At 40.6% G+C, this 20,552-nt stretch overlaps 1 protein-coding gene across 19 annotated transcripts in view; it reads left to right on the top strand.

Annotated features, from left to right (window-relative positions):
• Nucleotides 1-6,358, top strand: part of arsg (arylsulfatase G) — a 149,571-nt gene extending 143,213 nt beyond the window's left edge. For 8 of the 19 annotated variants that reach the window (XM_052033234.1, XM_052033232.1, XM_052033235.1 and 5 more), the window contains 2 exons: nucleotides 2,638-2,728; nucleotides 5,783-6,353. In XM_052033234.1, the coding sequence (XP_051889194.1) occupies nucleotides 2,638-2,728; nucleotides 5,783-6,060 (369 nt within the window). In that variant the 3' untranslated portion in view covers nucleotides 6,061-6,353. Of the gene's footprint in view, nucleotides 1-2,637; nucleotides 2,729-5,782 lie in introns of all 19 variants that reach the window. The other 11 variants (XM_052033226.1, XM_052033227.1, XM_052033223.1 and 8 more) reach the window with 5 other exon arrangements.
• The last annotated feature ends 14,194 nt before the right edge of the window (nucleotides 6,359-20,552 follow it).

The following is a 20,552-nucleotide window of genomic DNA, read 5'->3' as shown; positions in this document are numbered from 1 at the left end:
GTTGCAGCGAATTTGAAGATGGCATTGAAGCTGTGCTTAGCCACACAGTCATGTGTGTATAGAGAGAAGAGCAGGCAGCTAAGCACACAGCCTTGAGGTGCACCTGTGTTTATGATCAGCGAGGAGAAGGTGCTGTTACCAATTAAAATCTGCCGATGAGGAAGTCGAGTATCCAGTTGCAGAGGTAGGTACGGAGGCCCAGGTCTTGAAGCTTGATGATGAGTTTGGATGGGATGATTGTGTTGAATGCCGAGCTGTTGAACAGCAGCCTGAAGTATAAGTTCCTGTTGTCGAGGTGAAGAGCCAGAGAAATCACATCTGCTGTTGACCAGTTGTGGCAGCAGGCAAATTGGAGCGGATCCAGGTCATCTCTGAGGCAGGAGTTGATTCACGTCATAACTAACCTCTCGAAGCACTTCACTACGGTTGACGTAAACACTACTGGATGGTAGTCATTGAGACAGGTCACCACGCTCTTCTTGGGCACCAGTAAAATAGATGCCTTTTTGAAGCAGGTGAGAACCTCAGACCGCTTAAGCAAGAGGTTGAATATATCTGTAAATACTCCAGCCATTCGGTCCACATGGATCTTTAGTACTCGACCAGGTTCGCGTCTGGAGCAGATGCCTTTTGTGAATTCAGCCTCTTGAAGGATGCCCAGACATCAGTCTTGGAGACTGAACTTACATGGTCATCCAGAGATGTGGGGGCAATTATACAGGAAAAAGTTACGGGACAGTTGATGTGAGGATATTTGGAATTTAAAAAAGAGAATTTGGGGAGATGGAAAGCACTCAAATATATAAATTGAGGTAATTGAAAAACTGGAAAAGGGAAAATGGAGCAGAAGCTTCGTGAAGATCCATGACTGGGATATGGCAAAGATAGAACAATTTTTAAATACATTATTTCTCTCAGAGAGGAAATGATTCTCAGATGGTGATGAAGCACGAAGTAGAAAGCTAAGGAGTCAAGATGTAGAGATCAGCAGTAAGTTGCGAATGCAGATGTTAGAGAGAGACTGAGGAGGACCAAACTGAGGTAAACAGAATGTTGTATAAGTATTATAAAAGTAGTTAATCTGTGGAGTTTTACTTGGTCTCCAACAATCCCTGCAGTTTAGTTGGTAGTTTGCAAGGCAGATATTTATAAGGCAACCAATATACACAGATGAACTATGCCTACAGTGTACTGATGGATGTGGACACTTTCAACGATATGTAGCACAAGTAAACAAACATGCAAAGTAGTCCAATATGTTGACTGTTTTACATCGAAAGCCTAAGAAAGCAATACCAGAGTTGGAAGGACCTGAATATAAAGTCCCTCGCTCCTCTGACTTTTTTAATCCCCATCAAAAAGCAGAAGACACAAGAGATGCTGCAGATGCTGGAATCTGGAGCAACACACAGAGAATGCTGGAGGAACTCAGCATTTTGTGTGTGTTGAAAAAGCAGAAGACTTGTTGCCATGGGCAGGGCAAACAGATACCAGGGATGCACTTGTAATCACACTTGTTGCCTCATTGCCCATGAAATTATGTATAATTTATGTTTTTCTTCTGAATGTTGTGCCTCTAATGACATGTGCCTGTGATGCTTCTGCAAGTAGGTTTTTCGTTGCACCGGTGCATATACGTACTTGTGCATATGACAATAATCATGACTCGACTTGACTGCTACCACTAGTTAGGTCACTACGTTTAGTTGGGAGTGGGATTTAAAAGATAGAACTCTTTCTAGTACCAAATTAAGAAGCAAATACAGCCAGCGTAAAAATATTTTGATTTCTGTTCCCATTTCATTCTGGCAGGCTATCACTTTTGGTATGCCATTTATCTACTAGTGATGTAGACTTGTGATATTTTCTAAATATAGCATGTCTTCAAATATGAACATAGACTGTGAGCCTCAGCCATTTGGCTGACTGCAGAGGGCATGTATTGGTGCTTTACAGTAAATGTTGTGGAGCATGTTTGGAAGCAACAACCCTTGGATGATATTTGTGATCCCTATCCTAAAGTCATCAAAACTAATTGTAGAACCTGAAAAGACATCCAGTTTTCATATTTGTCAAAGTAATAATTTATTTGTTAGAGATCTATCTTTGCTGCTAAACTACTAACATCATTTATACGTTTATTTTGCAAATAAAATTATTCTAACTTTTCTTTTGTTTTATAGTAATCATCTATGGTTTCTCTCCTTTCTCTCTTGTTTTATCATATTGTCTTTCTCCTTGTTTGGGGGCTTTCATAGTTTACAAAGAAAATCTGATTTACCCTTTCTTATTCCAACAGCATAAATTATCATTATTTTTTACTCTTATTCCTCTCTTCCCAAACCCCATCGCATTCACATTTCGGGCACTAAGTAAACTGTGCATTTTTCATTGTAATATTCTGACAAAATCCAAAAGCACAGAATAAGTTCTCACAGTGCAATAGAATGAATCATGTGCAGGTACAAAGCTGATCTTAAATTAGGAGTTGCTGAATCACTAAAAGCATGAAATCAATATTTATTGTAGTTTCTGTTTTTGTTTGTCCTGGTACTGTAATTGATAGCTGCAGCATCTAACTTCATCTGCTTAGTAATGGGTAATACAACTAAAACCTGACTCTTCATGATGTTCCAGGCTCTCTTCCATCCAAACAGTGGAGCAGCTGGACAATTTGGGGACCTGAAGACTATCCGTCTAAAGCAGTACAAGGCTTTCTACTTGACAGGTAAAGAGAATGGGCCATGCTTTCAGGAGGCACACCATTTGTATTGAGGGTTCTATCTAAAGATTGATTTTAGATTGTTGTGATGGACAGAAAATCATTACTGAAGTCACAATGGTACATGAGCCATACAAATATGCTAATTACAATCACAGGAAGCTTTGACATAAGTAACAATCTTTTAACTTTCCCACATATGATGTCAGTGATGTTTCAGAGGTTTTGATTCTTTCCCCTTAGAGGATTGGGGTTATATTTTGTTTAGTTGTTATATTTTTAAACACAAAGTGAAGTCATGCTGATTTAAAAAGCTACAGGTTACAGCTGTAACCAGGAGCTGGAAGGGTGCTTATGGACTCGCTGCAGGTACTGAGGTTTCTGATGATGCTGACATGACAATGAATCGAAGGCACAATGCAATATGGACTCGCTGCAGGTACTGAGGTTTCTGATGATGCTGACATGACAATGAATCGAAGGCACAATGCAATATAGTAAACTCATAGACTTTTATTAATCCAGATATCCAAGAAGCTTCACATCATTTAATCTATATACTTTTGGAGGATTTGGGCATTGCTTGCAGGGCCAGAATTTATTGCCCATCAACTAACTGCCCTTGAGAAGGAGATGATGAATTGCCGCCTTGAACTACTACAGCCCTTCCGATGAAAGTACTCCCACAATGTTGTTGGAAATTCCAGGATTTAAGCCCAGCAACAATGAAAGACCAGCAATATAGTTCCAAGTCAGTTAGGTGTGCAATTTGGATGAAAGCCTGGAAATAGTGGTCCTCCTTTGCAAATACTGTCCCTTCCTTCTTGGTTGTAGAAGTTGTTAGAGATTATTCTGGAGTACTGAAATTATGGACAGCATATATTAATTAAAATGAGGACACACAAGACTGCAGAACTAGTCAAGGAAATAAAGCCCATTCACAGTTTAACTACAACTGATACCTGAAGGCTATTGAAACCAATCATTGGGTGTGGGACATTCTAATTCTGTCCCATTGAAACTATGAAGGGGAAGACAATAACTGAATGTTCATGTTAATTGGTGGTCATTGGAAGGTTCAGGATGAGATCAGGGAAGGCTTTATGGGCCATCTCCTGTATTAACACAATGTTAAAGGCGTATCCCTGCCAGTTAATGCATAGTTTGGGACAGGATCTGTTTTGTCACTTAATCTTCTGGCTAGTTTTATACTCAGGGAGCTATCCCTCAACATTTTAACAAAAGAGGTATATTTTGGGTGTCTGGAGCTTGTGCTGAGAAGCTTTTGGACCAGCTACTAGTATTGAATATTCAAAGAAGTCTGCTAGTTGGGACATGCTCCCATTGTAAATATGCAATTCTGCAAAGTCACCTGCCTACATTCCAAATGTTAAAGTTAAGTACGTAATTATAGCCATTGAATCTGTAGTTAATCGTTTATTGTTGTCTTTATTATTGTTCATAAATTATAAAACATTGTGTGAGGAGAGCTAGACTCTCTCTCTCTCCAGTAGATCTACTGTATGAATAAAGACTTTTATATTTCCCAGTTACGGTTTCTGTGTGTCACAACAGAAGTCATGGATTTGGGAGGTGCTTTTGGAGTATCTGGGAAAGTAGCTGCAGGGCATTTTGTAAATGGTATACATTGTAGCCACTGTATGCCACTAATGGAGTGGATAAATGTTTAGGGTGGTTGATGGGGTCAAGTGGACTGCTTTGTCCTGGTTGATGCCAAGCTTCTTGAGAGTTGTTGGCAATGCACTCATCCAGGTAAGCGGAGAGCATTCAATTATGCTCCTGACTTGTGCTTATGGGTGATGAAAAAGCCTTGGGCATGTAGGTTAGTACTCATCACAGGATGTCCAGCCTCTGATCTGCTCCTGTATTGATATGGCTGGTCCAGTTGAGTTTATGGCCCAGGATATTGATGGTGGGGGACTTTGGGATGGTAATGCAATAGGTGGTTAGACTCTCTCTCTTATGGAGATGATCATTGCTTGGCACTTCTGTGGAGCAACTGTTACTTGCCACTTATCAGTCTATACCTGAATGTTGACTGGGTCTTGTTGTATCAGGCATAGACTGGTTCTGAGTCTTCCTGCATGCAGCCCTGGTCTGCTTCCTTTGCTGAGGATTTATGAATGTACTTAAACATCAGCAAACATCCCCATTTCACTGATGAAGCAACTGATGATGGTTAGGCCTAAAACACGGCTCTGATGAACTCCCACAATGATATTTTAAGGCTGGGATGATTGACCACCAACACCATAACCATCTTCCTTTGAGCAAGATATGACTCTAACTAATGGAGTGCCTTTTGCTTGACTCCAATTTTACCTGGATGCCTTGATGCCATACCCAGTTAATGTCAAGGACAGTCACTCTTAACTTACTCGAGACTTCAGCTCTTTGGGCTGTGTTTGAACCAAGGCTGTGATGAAGTATGGAGCTGATTGGTTTGGCAAGGTCCAAACTGGTGAGTATGTGCCATTTGATAGCACTGTCAGTAACATCTTCCTTATTTTGCCAGTGACCAAGAGTCACCTAATTAGGTGGTAAATACCCAATTTGGATTTGTCCTGCGTTTTGTGAACTGGACACACTTGGACTCATTTCCACATTGTTGGCTAGATGTCAGCACTGCAACTGTACTGGAACATCTTGGCTAGGGGCAGACCTAGTTCTGGAGCATAGGTCCCATTGTCAAATGTGACAGCTAAAAGCATGGGAAAGCAAGCCACGCCTTGTCTTGCAGTCTCAAATGCCAGTGTCATTCTACTTAGCCTAGAAGGACCACACTACAGATTAAAGCAATGTGACAACATTTTCCTGCACAGTAGTAACTTTCCACTTCTGAAACCATTACAATGAAAAACAAACAAAAATTCATCACGTTTGTACAATGAGAAAGCATTGGGACTGGAACTGTGGTTGTAGTCACCTTCAACATTATATTAGCTGGATTACATTTGAATGTGGTGTTTCATTCTCATAAAACTGGGACATAGAATTGTTGAAGAATGGTAACAACATATTGTTTTCTTGTCATTTTAGGTGGTGCCAAAGCTTGCAAGGGTGGAAAGGGGCCAGAACAGCAACATGACCCACCTCTGATTTTCAATCTGTTGAATGATACAGCTGAAGAAAAACCCCTGGATCCTCTTAATCCTGAGTACCATGCTGCGTTCCTACAGGTGAAGACAGTGCTGAACAACATCCTCCAGGATATCTCCACAGATAACACCTCCTTGGCTGATTATTCACATGATCCAGATGTAATTCTATGCTGCCAACCAAAGCATATAGTGTGTAGGTGTGAGAACATAACCTGACTTCCTTTTCATATTTTAATTATTGTTTTCACCAGACAGTTGGTGAAATGACTGGAAGTTTCAATAAAACATAGAAAATAACTGTTAAAAATAGCAAATAAAGAGGTCTTATGGTGAGTACTGTACTTAAAGTAACAAATATCTTTATATGTAAACAGATAGATTTAAATTAATTATAACTTTCTAAATAAAAAAATATATTGTGGCCAATGAAAGTTTGATAACCAGAATGTTTTAGATAATTTGCATTGGAAGGGCATGACTCTCAAAATACAATTGGAATCATTAGGCTTACATCAGTCAAGGGTGCTCTCCAGTAACAAGCAGAAAGCCAAGGCTGCTGAAAGGAAGCAGCAGGGCTTTTGAAACAATGTGATGGGAATTGGGAGTGGATGGAGAAATTGGATTTACGTCCACTGGATGTATCCTACAGTGAGGATTTTATTTTGTTCTATTTTATGATTTTGGGTATTCCTTGGGCTTCTGCTTTCTGTTGTACATTTCTCTACTGAAGGTGGACAGTTACTAAGTTCATAGCATGACTGAATCTTGACTCAGTGCATTAAGGGGCAATGCACATTTTGATCTGGTATTCATCAAATTAATACGAAATGCTTGTGCCATGGAATCTGCAGCATGCTGGAAATACTAACCCCAGTATAATAAAGTTTAACATGGTCTTGGAGTAATAAATATATTGGACCAGAAGGCAACAACTAAATAAAATAAATAAGAGGAGGAAGTTCAAGGACATCCCAGCACAATATGTATGGAACATTTTTAAAGGTTGAACATGACCACATGTAGATCAATTACATTCATGGAATGAACAGGCTTAGTCTAAAAAGTGAGTCAAGAGTACATGTGAACTTTACAAATCCTGTAGGAAGAATGAATAGTAAAATATATTAATAGGTTGATTGGAGTAACAAAGATGGATCCAGGGAAAATATAGTAATAAAAGAAAAGGTAATGGAAATCCTTTCCATATTTCCATAGAAATCAGAGAAGGGGAAATCATGTGCACTTGAAATGCAGGAGCACTAAATACTCAGAATTACTATTTCTTCAGAATATTTACATGTAAGATACCTTCTTTGAGAAAAGGTAACTAAATAAAATTATTGAATATGAATAAGTAGGAAATGGCCAATTTTGCAAATTATACAAGAGTGAAAGATGTGATGGAACCTAAAGAGGCTGCTCAAAAATAGAATGGCTTTTGTAAATTATGAAAGTTGACATAGTAAACTTAGTGAAGACAAGAATTACACAGTGATGAAAAGCTGACATACATATTCCATAAATGGTATTGTAGCAGCTAAGGATGAATTTGATAGAGATCCTGGAGTGCTGATGCCCAACATATCCAACCAATACAGAGCAGCATTCAGAATGGTTATAACATTTTGAATGATTTGGTCAAGGGAGTAGAATATAAATCAGAAGAAGTGGTGATCAAACCTCATGGTGCTCCATTCAAACTAAATCTTCATATCAGGAGGTTGGTAACAGGTTAATAGGTTAGACACCATTGTAATTGTATATCTTTATATTATTGTTTTATTTGCTCACAGCATCTGGACTTTGTTGATAATGTCAACATTTATTGTTTGTTCCTAATTGCTGTTCATCTGAGTGGTTCATCAAGTATAATTAAGTGTCAACCACATTCTATTGGTTTGGAGCTCAGACCAGGTAAGAACAACAGATTTCCCTCCTGAAAGCCATTAATGAATCAGTTGAGTTTTTACAGCCATCTGAGGACATAAGGAGGCTACAAAGGGATATAGATAGGTTCAATGAATGGGAAGAGTTCTGGCAGATGGAATATAATTAATATGAAGTTTCCCCAGGTGCGTGTTTCCTCAGGAACTGGTTAGTAGGTTGACTGGCACCTGTGTATTGCCTCTGGAAGGGGTGGGTGTAGAACAAGGTGGGGTTGATGAGCAAGTGGTAGAGAATAGGCTAAAAAGAAGTAAGTGGACAAATGGGACTGGAGGGATTGCTCCAAGTGCTGACATGGTCTCGATGGGCAGAATGACCTCCCAGGTTGTAAAAAAAAATTGAAAATGAATTTGTCCATTTGGACAGGAAAAATTTAAAAAGCTTGTTATTTAAATGGTGGGATTTAAAAGTAAAGGGGTCTGAATGAGTGCATGATTTGTAAAAGGCTACTACACATGTATAGCAAGTAATTAGAAAAGCTAACAGAATGTTATTGCTCATTGCAAAGGGGATTGACTACCAAAGTAGGGAGGTTATACCTCAGTTATATGGGGCATTGGTGAGACCAAATCTAGACCACTCTGTACAGTATTGTTCTAATTTAAGGAAGGATGTTAATGCATTGGAAGAAGTTCAAAGAGGGTTTACTAGACTAACGCCCGGAATGGGTGGGTTGTTGTATGATGAAAGGTTGGACAGGCAAGGCTTGTATGTGCTCCAATTATAAGTGTGAGGGAAATGACTGAAACATAGATGATACTGAGAAGTCTTGGCACAATAGAGAGGATGTTTCCTATCATGTGAAAGTCTAGAACTAGGGGTCGATGAAAATCAAAGAAACTGCAGATGATGAAAATCTGAAACAAAAATAGAAATTGCTGGGAAAACTCAGCAAGTCAGCAGCGTCTGTGGAAAGAGAAATAGTCAACATTTCGGTTCTGCCACCTTTCGTCAGAAGTGCGAAAGGAGGGTGACCTAGAAGTAGAGTCACCTTAAAAATAAGGGGCAGCCCATTTAAGATAAAGGTGAAATTTCTCTCAGAAGTTTGTGTGTCTTTGGAATTCAGTCAAGGTGCAGTAGAAGCAGAGTCTGAATACTTGTAAAACAGAGGTAGACAAATAGTTGATAAGCAAGGGGGTGAAAGGTTACTGCACATAGATGGGAATGCAGAGCGGAGGTTGCAGTAGGGTGGAGCTGTGATCTTAGTAAACAGCAAGAGTCTGAGTGGCTACAATCCACTCCTAATTTGTACATTCATGTGGTAACTTGATGGCCATCATTTCTGATTCTCACTTTTTATCATTCCAGAATTTATTTAATTTAATTGCATTCAACTTTTCTAACTGCCATTGTTGAATCTGGGCTTATATCTCTGGACTGTAGTCCAGTAACAATATCTCAAGTGGTAGTTTATGTTGCAGGGGAGCTTATTTACATCATAAATAATCATCTTTCTTCTTGTGATTTATATTAATTTTTTTCTATCGTAAGTGAATTACTTTCTTTTAAATTATGCAGGTAGAAAAGTTGGGATGAATGTTTAGAATATTTGCTGAGTTATATTGCTCTTATTAATTTCCCCATTTAAAGATCATATCTCACAGGATCTGTGCATTACTTTAGTTTCATAATTGGTAATGTTAGTTGCCATAACAATATTGTAAATGGGGAAAAAAATAAGTGGTAGAGTTCCTGTTTTAATTGAAATTGAGTCTCTGATGATGGTTTCATAACAGGGTGAAATATGATCACATGCTGCAGCTCAACAAGCTCTATGGAAAATCTGAGAGCTAGCATTTTGACTTCCTGCTCTGTCAAAGTATCCTGTATTAACATAATATTTAGAGTCAAAGTCTTTTAGTTTTGCCAAGATGTTTGGATGTGAGAATTCGTGTTTCAGGAAGTCAGTTTTATTTTAAATTATGGAAGTCCAATTTTGAGTTGCGTTAAATAAGCAAGAAATCTCCTGCAGCAAAGCAGCTAAGTACTTCCACATCCCCTGAACACTTGATGTGCCGCAATGAGAATTTAATCTCAACAGGAAATTGTTAGTATAAGGATGTGACTTGAAGGATATTCAATGCGTCAGACACTCGACAGTACATGTAAGTCCATCCGTACACCAGGGCAGATCCCAACTCAAGGCTTGTTCATGAAATTCCTGGGCCATTTATTTGGGAACAGTTGTGGAGATTGTTTCCCATTGTCTTCTAGCTTTTTAGTTGGCTAAAGAGTGGCATCTACCCTTTGCAGAGCAGGTATCTACAGTCTAAATTAACCATGGAGGGGTCTCAATCTGCAACCAACTCCCATTATTTGTTTCTTTGCCGCCCCAATCCCTCTTCACCAACATCCTCAGGCTGACTCTGATCCCTCTTCCCCCTTCCAACTTGCCAGAGCACAGGGCTTTGATCTTTTTATTCTTCCCTCTGCCTGTCAAAGCATGGGCTCTGATCCTTCTAGTCTTCCCCCACTGCACAGGACTCCAAATATCTCTCCTTCCTTCTGACTGCCAAAGCGCAGAGCTCCAATCCTTCTCCATTCCCTCCCACCAGCCACGTTACAGACACAACTGGGCCTACATCCATCAGCCATCCTGTCACCCCAGACCCAGCCTCAGGTCTAACTCCCAGACACTGCATTTTCAATAACTGAGATCAGTAACATACCACAGGAAGAGCTTCAGCCATGCTTTTGGGCCTATACTGCTGTCTGTATGGAGGTCAAGGTGATGATAACTTGCTTAAGTTCCTGTGTAAGTGGCTGATGAGAGACCAATATTTTTAAATGTCTGTGGCTCACCTTGACATGTCTTGTGAGGTCATGAAATTTCTCCTGAGGGCAATGATCTGCTCATGAGTGGAATCTGTTTGCTCAATGAGAATATCAAGCTGTTCACTTGAGAGTCGCTGCTCTGTTGGCCTACCACCTACCCCTCACTGTTTTAGCCTGAATACTGCATTTGGTGCTCCAAGTGTGGCCTCCTCTACATTGGTGAGACCAAACGCAGACTAGGTGACTGTTTCGCAGAACACCTGCACTCTGTCCATAACCGCAATCTGCATCTCCCCGTTGCCAGTCACTTCAACTCCCCCTCCCACACTATTACTGATATGTCAGTCCTCGGCCTCCTCCACTGCCAGGAGAATTCCAAGCACAAACTAGAGGAACAGCACCTCATTTTTCATATTGGAACCTTGCAGCCTAATGGCACGAACATTGAATTCTCCCACTTTAAGTAATCCCCACCCTCCCTTCCGCACAAACCCCCCCCCCCCCCCACCATGCTCCTCTTCTTCCCTTTCCTAGCCTATCTCTTTTTTCTGCCTTATTTTCTCTCTCTCTCCTTACCTTTGACCCATCCCCCGGTGGATCTGCTCTCCCCTCCTCCCCCACACCTGCCTATCAATATCTCTTACCTGCATCTACCTATCACCACCTTGTGCCCACCCCACCTCCCCTCTTTTGTCCACCATTCACTGCTCTGCTTTTCCCTCCTATATATTGGGCTTCCCCTTTTCCTATCTTCAGTCCCAAAGAGGGGTTCTGACCCAAAACGTTGACCGCCTGCTTTTTTCCATGGATGCTGCCTGGCCTGCTGAGTTCCTCCAGCATCATCGCGTTTTTCATCTAGATTCTGCATCTGCAGTCCTTTGTTTCTCTAGTCTGTGTTGCTGTTCCTGGATGCCACAGAGAGTGTGCCTTCAAAGGCTGACACCACCTGTGATTGCTACACAGCACAGTGTCTGCAGCTGCGCTGAATTTAGAGCAACAAACAATCTGCTGGAGAAACTCAGCAGGTCGAGCAGCATCTGTGGGAGGAAAGACACTGTCGACATTTCAAGTTGAAACCCTGCCTCAGTGCTGAGGCAGGGTTTCGACCCGAAATGTCAACAATTCCCTTCCTCCCACAGATGATGCTTGACCTTCTGATTTCTACCAGCAGATTGTTTGTTGCTCCAGATTCCAGAATCTGCAGTCTCTTGTGTCTGCATTGAATTTAGGCTGATCCCATTGGGAGCCTGACAGGTTATGTTGTGGCACTTCTTTCCATGTGTAAAATTAGCACTGTTGTGCCTTTGTTTATCACAAATTTCACATATTATCGAGGGGGCTAAACCTGTATGCAGCTATGTGTTGGCACACTGAAGATAGGTGCAACCCAATTTACAGCCATACCTAATTTAGAGTGAGATATTTAAGGTGAAAAAAACATAATGTTAGTAACAAAATGGTAATTTTGAATAGACATTTCTGGCAGGGTCCTCACCTGCTAGTTCCACACATTGCCATTTATGTGTGGATTGTAAGATTGTACAAGAGCTTGACAATAACCAGCAGTAAATATGGAAGACACTTGCAGAATATTCTGTGAAGACAACTTCTGGCAATCTTTTTGGTAAATATTACTGTGAACAGCAGCAACTTATATAGCACCTTTAACAAAGCAAACTTCTCCAGGCCTTTAACAGCATCAATATCAAACAAAAACAGATCAACAGTAAGCCACTGAAGAAGATAATAAAGCAGATCACCAAGGGCATGTGGTTAAGGGGTATGCTTAAAGGAGGGAGCTATAAGAGGATTGACAGATGGAGAATTTAGGGAGAAAATTCCAGATTTTGGTTTCTGAAGCCACAGCCACGAATCATGGAGCAATTCAAAGCAGGAATGCAGTAGAGGTGTTCAGATACCCTGGAAAGTTGTAGGGCTGGACAAGATCGCTGAGGTGCGGAGGGATGTGACTGTTTGGGGATTTTAAAACAGGTTTGAGATTTTCAAACTGTTGCTAACCTGAGGAGCTAGCATAAGTCAGCAAGCAACAGCATGATAGGTGAGGAATTCAGAACGCAGCCAGTAGGGTATTGGATGACCTCATGTTTAAGCAGAATAGGAGGAAAGTTACCTAAGATGACTTTGGAACAGTCAAGTTTGGAGGAAACAAACACATGAATGTACATTTGAGCAGCAGACGAGCTGACTGAAGGCAGGAGTCACGATGTCATGGAAATGGAAATAGGCAGTCCTAGAGATGGCAAGGATTTGAAATCCAAATTTCAGCCCAGGGTTAAATATATCACCAAGGTTGCAAAAATCCTGATTTAATTTTAGATAATTGACAGGAAAAAGGATGGAGTCAGTATCAAGGGAAAGGTGTGTGTGACCCAATATTTAATTACCATTTACCGTTTACCACTTTTGCGTATATACCTAGCTCCTGAAGATACAGTACTGATTCTGACTGTCACTTCCCTTCTATTGTTCTCCACTGTATTCCACTGAAGTGCCAAAAAAGGAAGCCGTCATTGCACCTATTCAGTCATCACAAAGTAGGCGTTCTGTCACTCCATCACTTGTGTCAAGATGCATTTCCTCCCTCAATATTTATTCTTCCAGCCCATGAAGTCCTTGAGAAAGGCTGAATTATTTTTATCAGCTCATGGTAAATTTTAATTGCAGCCTCATCGGACGAATTCCAGCTTCCACAACCATCACCTGTAGCAAACTCTCACTGCCTGTTCCAAACTGGGTTAGGTCAAAATTAAATTGCGGATGAAGGATCTGCTTTTCCATTGTTATCAATAAGTAGGAGAGTGTTTTAAGGCTAATATTAGGCAGCTGAAGAATCTATGGCATTGTATCTATCACTCTCCAGAAGAACCATTAAGCTTCTCATTTGAAGCTATTGTAAGCATAAATACCACCCAGCAATGCTGAAAGTCTTCTGTTATTTTTAATGGATTAGTTGAATGCTAGAATAGCCCCACTGCACTTGACGCTCCTGTAGGAGCACATTTTCATCTTCCTGAGTAACAAATATGTTTTGTAATGTTTTGGTGATTTTTCCCTTATGTTAAGAGGTTAAAGGTTCTCTGGGGAACAACAGAGCAAAATAGGAAATATTACTGACTCAAAATATTCACGGGAAGTGACAACCCAAGTCAACTGAGGTAAAATCTGAGATGTTGTAAATATAGATTTCTAAAAATCATCTGGTGTAATAAAATACAAAAGATTGCTGGTTAAACTCAAATTCCAAGTTCAGATATGAATTTAATTTGCCAATGAGAAATAAATAGATTCTGGGGAGAGGAGGTAATATTAAGATGAGGTAAAATGATGAGAAGAATGTCCAGAGTGACCAAAACTATTTCTACATTGTACAAATTACTTTGATCCAAGACTCAAATACTTGGTTGATTTTCAGTTGAAATTATGACCTCCTAGACCTTCTAAAATCATGAGGGGCATAGATAAGGTGAATGTCACAGTCTTTTTCCCAGGGTAGGGGAGTCTAAAACTAGAGGGCACAGGTTTAAGGCAAGAGGGGAAATATTTAAAGAGGACCTGAGGGGCAGGTTTTTCACACAGAGGGTGATGAGTATATGGAATGAGCTGCCAGAGCTGAAGGTGCTGAGCTGAAGGTGGGTACAATTACAACATATAAAAGACATTTAGAGGGACATGGATAGGAAAGGTTTAGAGCGATATGGGTCAAACACAGGCAAATGAAACTAGTTCAGGTAGGCAAATTGGTCGGCATGGACAAGTTGGGCTGCAGGGCCTGTTTCCATGCTGTATAACTCTATGATTCTATGATATAAAATTCAAAGGTCAAAGGGAGTAGCTTAAAAAAAACAAAATACTTGAATGGCTGAACAATAGCAGATAAAATTTAAAGAGGATCGGTACAAAATATCACACACAAGATGGAAAAATAGACAATAATGTTTCCTTTATAAATGGCACTGAGGTTGAGGTTGAAAAGTCTTTGGATTTTAGACTCAGTGTTAAGCAGTCCAAGCAATGCAGGCATCAAACACTAAGGTCAATAGGAAATTGAAGTACACCACCATAGTATGGGAAATCATAATCAAAATGTACATTTTCATGGTTAGCCCGACAGTCGAGCATAAAATGAAAACCTGACCTGACCCGAAGAACTTATTTTTTTGCCCAACCCGGAGGCATTTGCAAAATGGTGGGCAAAAGAAGACTTTCTTTTCTGCACATACTTTGCTATTGATCAAAAACAGAGAACACATGCAGCAATACTAAACAAACCAGCCAGCATGACAGGGCTCAACCTGAATCTGAATGTTTTGTCTGAATATGCTCCTGAACCTGGCACAAATAGTTGGGCTTAGTTCAGTAGCCAGGGTCTACATTGAATACAGTGCACTGGAAAACAGGCAAAGCAGTGTACAGGAAAGACATGAAGCTGATCCCTGGAGTCAGGTGATGGAGTGAAATTGGGACATTTTAGCCCAGAAAAGAAGCTTCTGGGAGGAGATCCAAATGGGTAAATGAGAGAGTAAATGGATTGCAGGATCCCACCTTAAATTAAACCAAAGATATAAAATAAGAGGACAGTGTTCCAAGCTGGTAGAAACCTAAGGTGCAGCCTTGCAGCCTCAGAACAAGTGTTTAAAGTCTTGCTGCTTTCGGTGAGAGTTGTTCATCACCCTATGTATTGCAATACTTTCTTTTGTAATTTAAACTTGTATTAATGGCCTAGATTCTCATCCAAGCCTTCCTCCTTGCCTCACACTCTCTCCACCACCACCCTGTCACAACCGCCTGCTAGTCTTGATGACACAAAAGCCACTAGGCCATTGGAGGAGACTTGGAAAGATGACATGTCAGCTGGCTATCTGACTGCAAAATACATCGCATAAGAAACAGGAGCATCAGTGGGCCAATTAGCTGTTTGAGCATTTTAATAATATCATGCCTAATCCAGTCTTGACCTGAACAACACTAACGGAAGGATGTGATTGCAGTGGAGGGGATGCAGAGGAGATTCACCTGGCTGTTGCCTAGGATGGAGCATTTCACCGATGAGAGACTGGAAAGGCCAGGACTATTTTCCTTGGAGCTGAGGTTGGGGGATGGGCGGCATCTGATTGAAGAACAAAATATTATGAGGGACGTAGACAGGATAGATAGTAGGAAACTTTCCCCATAAGGGTCAAAATTTGGAGGCTATAAAGTTAGGGTAAGGGGAAGAGGTTCAGAGGGGATCTGAGGAAAAGTGTTTTTGACCAGAGTGTAATTGCAACACACGGCCCGAGTGGCTGGTGGAAGCTGCTACTCTCACAACATGTAAGAAGTATTTAGATGAACCCTTGAATTGCCAAGGAATTGAAGGCTATGGACTGAGTGCTAGTAAATGGAATTCGTGTGACTGGGTATTTGATTATCAGCATGGGCACTGGTGGGCCAGAGGGCCTGTTTCTGTGCTTTGCAACTCTATGACTTCCCGACTCATTCCCCGTGCCCCTTGACATCCTTGTAGTTCGCATGTCAGACCATGGGTTTAACTGTCAACTGTAAACAACACAATCTGGGCGGTGAGTAAATGAAACAGAGATGGCTCCGACTCATCCCACATTCCTTCACAATTCAGATCCAACCAAGATCAGAGGTATGTGCTAACTACCATTGTTAACAAAACCTTTGACTGCATCTCATCCATTTCCTGCACCTCTGCTCTCACCCCCTTTCCTTTGGGCCACAACAAGGATAGAGTTTCCCCAGTGCCCACCTTCCACCCCACCAGCCTCCACGTTCAATAGATCATTCGCTGCAATTTCTGCCACCTTCAAAGAGATTCCACCACCAGACATGTCTTCCCCTCTACTCCCCTTTCAGCATTTTGTAGAGACAATTCCTTTTGTGACTTTCTGGTCCACTCTTCTGCTCTTCTATTCCCTCCAACCACCTGATTTTTTACGGCACTTTCCCTGTCAACCGCAGGAGTTGCAACACTTGTCCTTTTACCTCTTCCTTTCCCACCATCTAAGGACCAAATAGTCTTTCCATGTGAAGCAGTGATTCACTTGCACTTCTTCCAACCTAGTCCATTGCATTCAGGGATCACAGCTGCTGCTGTGATAGTGTTGCTATTTTCTAGGTGGGTAAACTGGAGATGTGCTTTAGCAAGAAGACACATTTGCAAATGTGTGTACTTGCTTAACCACATCTGTTTTCCATTTCCTAGGCAGCATTTATTCACTATGTGCAACAGTTGCTGTTTGCTCAATATTCTGCCCACCAGAAAAGCCCTGTGGCTCTCATTACACAATAGCCAATTTCCATGCATAGCACGGGCATTCCTGCTTTCCTTGGCATTTTATCAATTATATTCACCAAGTTTAAAATGCTTTATTAAGTACATGGTTCGAGTAAGGGTGATGGGTGGCATTACTAGGTACATCTGAGCAATTCAGGCCCACAGATCTCAGTTTTAATTCTTATTCTGCCCGAAGCAGTTGTTCAAAAATATGGAGATCAAGAAGACCCAGGGACATTCACAAACTTTGCAAAAGCTCGGCTGTTTTAACAGATGACAAAGCTGGGGAAATGCCTTTGCCGTATGACTAAGGTTTTCTCAGCAATTCCAGAGCATGTGGTCACAGCACCATGCACAGCCTCACCAATTAGGTCCTTTTTGTAAGCGAACATGGCCTTCCATAGCTGAACCAGAATAGTGTGGGGCAATGGAGAATCCAGGCAGTGCTAAAATCTGGGCCAATCAGTTCTTACACCTGGAAAAAAAAATTGGAAAGGAACGATATAGCTGAATGAAAAAAAAATTTCCAGTCTCTTTGTCATTTGATTTTTCTACATCTGGCATTTTTCACCCACTTACACAACAATGAGTCAACAGCCCCATCACGCAAGGCATGTATTTAGAAAGATCCTTTTGGCATTTTGGACTTTCGTTCAGTAAAAACACATGTTTGAGATTCACTTTTTCTTGCCATGCATTAATGAATAGTATATAGAAAAATGCCAGCGATAGTGTTTGTTTCCATTTACAAATGGTATTTTTTTCCTCTTTACAGAGGCTCTGCGATTTGCATTCACAAAATATGATTTACTTTTAAGGGTTACATTAAATGCACAGATTTATTTTACACTTTTTGGGCTTTTTCTCATACATTTTCTCTTCTGTATGGGATTGCAATTTCTTTAAACATACCGTGTCCCACAGCTACCAAAAGCTGCATCTTTATTCATCACTTTATTGCATTACATGGAAGTTAGAATCCAAAGTGGGTCATTTGGCTCAAGCAGTGTTGGTGTTTCATCTTTAACCCAACCTAAACCAGTATTTAGATGTCTCTTTCTTCCCTGTATATGTTAGTATGCTCATGGTTAGCAATGCACTCTTAGACATAGCATATTGTTTACATGAGCTCCAAACATTGCAGGAGTAATTTGTCATATCATCCAACCAACAAAGTGATTCATTCATCCCTCCGCAGACTGCCCTTTCTTTTTTATTTCAGATGTCCAGCATCTGCAGTATTTGATTTATACTCATGATATACTCACTGTACAAACAAGTATGGTATGATAAGGAACATCCCTAATCCAAAGTGAATCTTCCCTCATTTTGTTCCACTATATTCTCATGCTCAGTGTAGAGTTTTCTTAAAAGAATTAGGAGGTCTATGCACTCATTTCTACTCACTAAGCTCTGAAGTCCGCCTGCTCCACACAATCAGATGCATTACGGTTGTCAGTGAAACATAACAAGAGTTCTTTTGGTATTCTGTTGTTCTGTCCACTATTCACCTTATTATTGGCTATTTGATCTTAAGTTCCTCTACCTCTCCTGAATTTGGTTTCTTCATGTAGCATTTCTCTTCCCATGGGAAGTTCAAGTTTACTCTGTAGGATCTTAAACATGCCAGTGGTAGCCTGTTGGATCAGCACTATGGTATACCTGCTGGCACATTCTTCAGTATCACCTTTCAGTTTTGGGGTATACGTTGATCTTTTCCATTCCCACTCCACGCTAGTTGCCAAAAGCAGTGCAACTACCAAATATATAGATAATGGCCCCCAAACTTACAAGTTGTTATCTCACCTGTTATTCTTCCTCTTAAATATAACCATCCAACACAAGTGGTTTTAACCCGCATGCACTGAAGTGGTGATGTGCTTTTACTACCCCTAGAGGTGGCAGAATGATGTGATGGTCAATCTACTAATTCTCCTGGAAGTTAAGATTTTATTTTTGCACACTGGCATATCAATCTGCACTCTGAGGTGATAAAGGTTCTCTCAAAGATGCTCTCCAATACTGACCACCACATGGGCTTGTGGGGGCAATCAGAAGGCATCTAATTCGTCCTGGGCCCTCTGGTATATACTGTATGTGACATACCCTGTAGCTCCAATTTCCTTCTGGAATAGGGTAACCCACCGCCCCCCCCCCCTCCCCATGCCCTCATTCATTCACTAAACCTCACCTCTATCCTAAATGGTTGCATGGTTTCATTTGCATCTTACAGTTTTGAATCCTCCCCCATCCCTGACCCTTGGTCATCAATGAATTTATTCTTAAATTGATAATAACATTTTTTCTGAAACATTCATAAAGAATTTACCCAGCCATTTCAATTTATGACACTGTACCTAGCAAAAGTTTATCCAGAAATATATCCCTTTTGTAAATCAAGCAATAACTGTACGTATAGTTCTTAAAGATTTGTAGTATTACACTGGTAAAAAAGAGATCCATTTTTAGTTTGCCAAGAGATACTGAAGGAGAAGTATGTTTGACAAAACCAAAGAATGCAGAGAAAGCCAGAAAGCATTATACACTCTGGACACAGGTACAAATGATGTGATTTCGATTAGGCCTATTTCAATGCCATGGCAATGGTAAAATCCAGAATAAATTCAAAGAACTATGGGAATAATGGACACAGATTTAAGGAGAGTGATAATACATGAAGGAAAGGAAACATATATAATTTCAGCAGGTTAGGGAATCTTTGATCTTCACAGGATCTTGCTTCCTGTGAATTCTACTGCTCAAAATTGCTGTCAGATTGGAAGGTCAGCTCGATTGTGCCGGTTAGCAGCAAATGTTAAGACCCTTTCATTTGTACAAGTTGACATAAACAAACCATGATATTGTTTGCAGGAGATTTCCCCATTTTCGCTGCCCATTGTTGTCCCCTCAGCCACTGCCACGAGAAGCGTAATTATGTTCTTTAGGGGATTTGCTTCTGTGGGAGTTTGCTGAACACAAATTGCCTCTTGTATTTGCCTGTACAAAAACAGTTGCTGCATATTTCAAATAATTCATTACAAATGCTTTAAGGAAACTTGTAGACATAAGAACATGAAAAATAGAAGCAACACTACCCTATTACTCTGCTATTCAATAAGATCATAGCTGATCTCATCCTGGCCTTGACTCTACTTTCCTGCCTGATCCCCACAGCTTTTGATTGTGGTCCAACAATCTATTGACCTGAGATAATTGAAAATCACAAAACTGCAGATGCTGGAAATCTAGAACCAGAAAACGCTGGAAACACTCAAGAGGTTAGGCAGCATCTGTGGAAAAAGAAAAAAAAAGTTATGTTTCAGGTTGAGGACACTTCATCAGAACTTGGAAGGTGTGATAACAAGTCAGTCTTAGGTTGCAGAGAGTGTGGGGAAGGATGGTGAGGACGAAGGGTGAAGCTAGGAATGCCCAGGTGATCACAATGTTTACTGAACTATCTGGTTGCTAGATTAATGACAGCACTTAGAGAGATGGAAAACAAAGGAGCAATGTCAAAGCTGTGAAATGCAGATAACAGGTGGTACTGAAGCCTGAGATCCTATGGAAAAAGCAGGAAATGCCTACAGACAAAAAAATGTTTTAATATTACAGGTGGATAGTTTTTCAGCCGAACTGGCCAGTTCTGATACAGAACAGGAAATGTAATATGTGTGAAACTGTTGAATTT

This window comes from Pristis pectinata, chromosome 18 (assembly GCF_009764475.1).
Source record: "Pristis pectinata isolate sPriPec2 chromosome 18, sPriPec2.1.pri, whole genome shotgun sequence".
Classification (NCBI taxonomy): domain Eukaryota; kingdom Metazoa; phylum Chordata; class Chondrichthyes; order Rhinopristiformes; family Pristidae; genus Pristis; species Pristis pectinata.
Note: the sequence above shows the minus strand (reverse complement) of the source record. Positions and strands in the feature narration are given on the sequence as shown.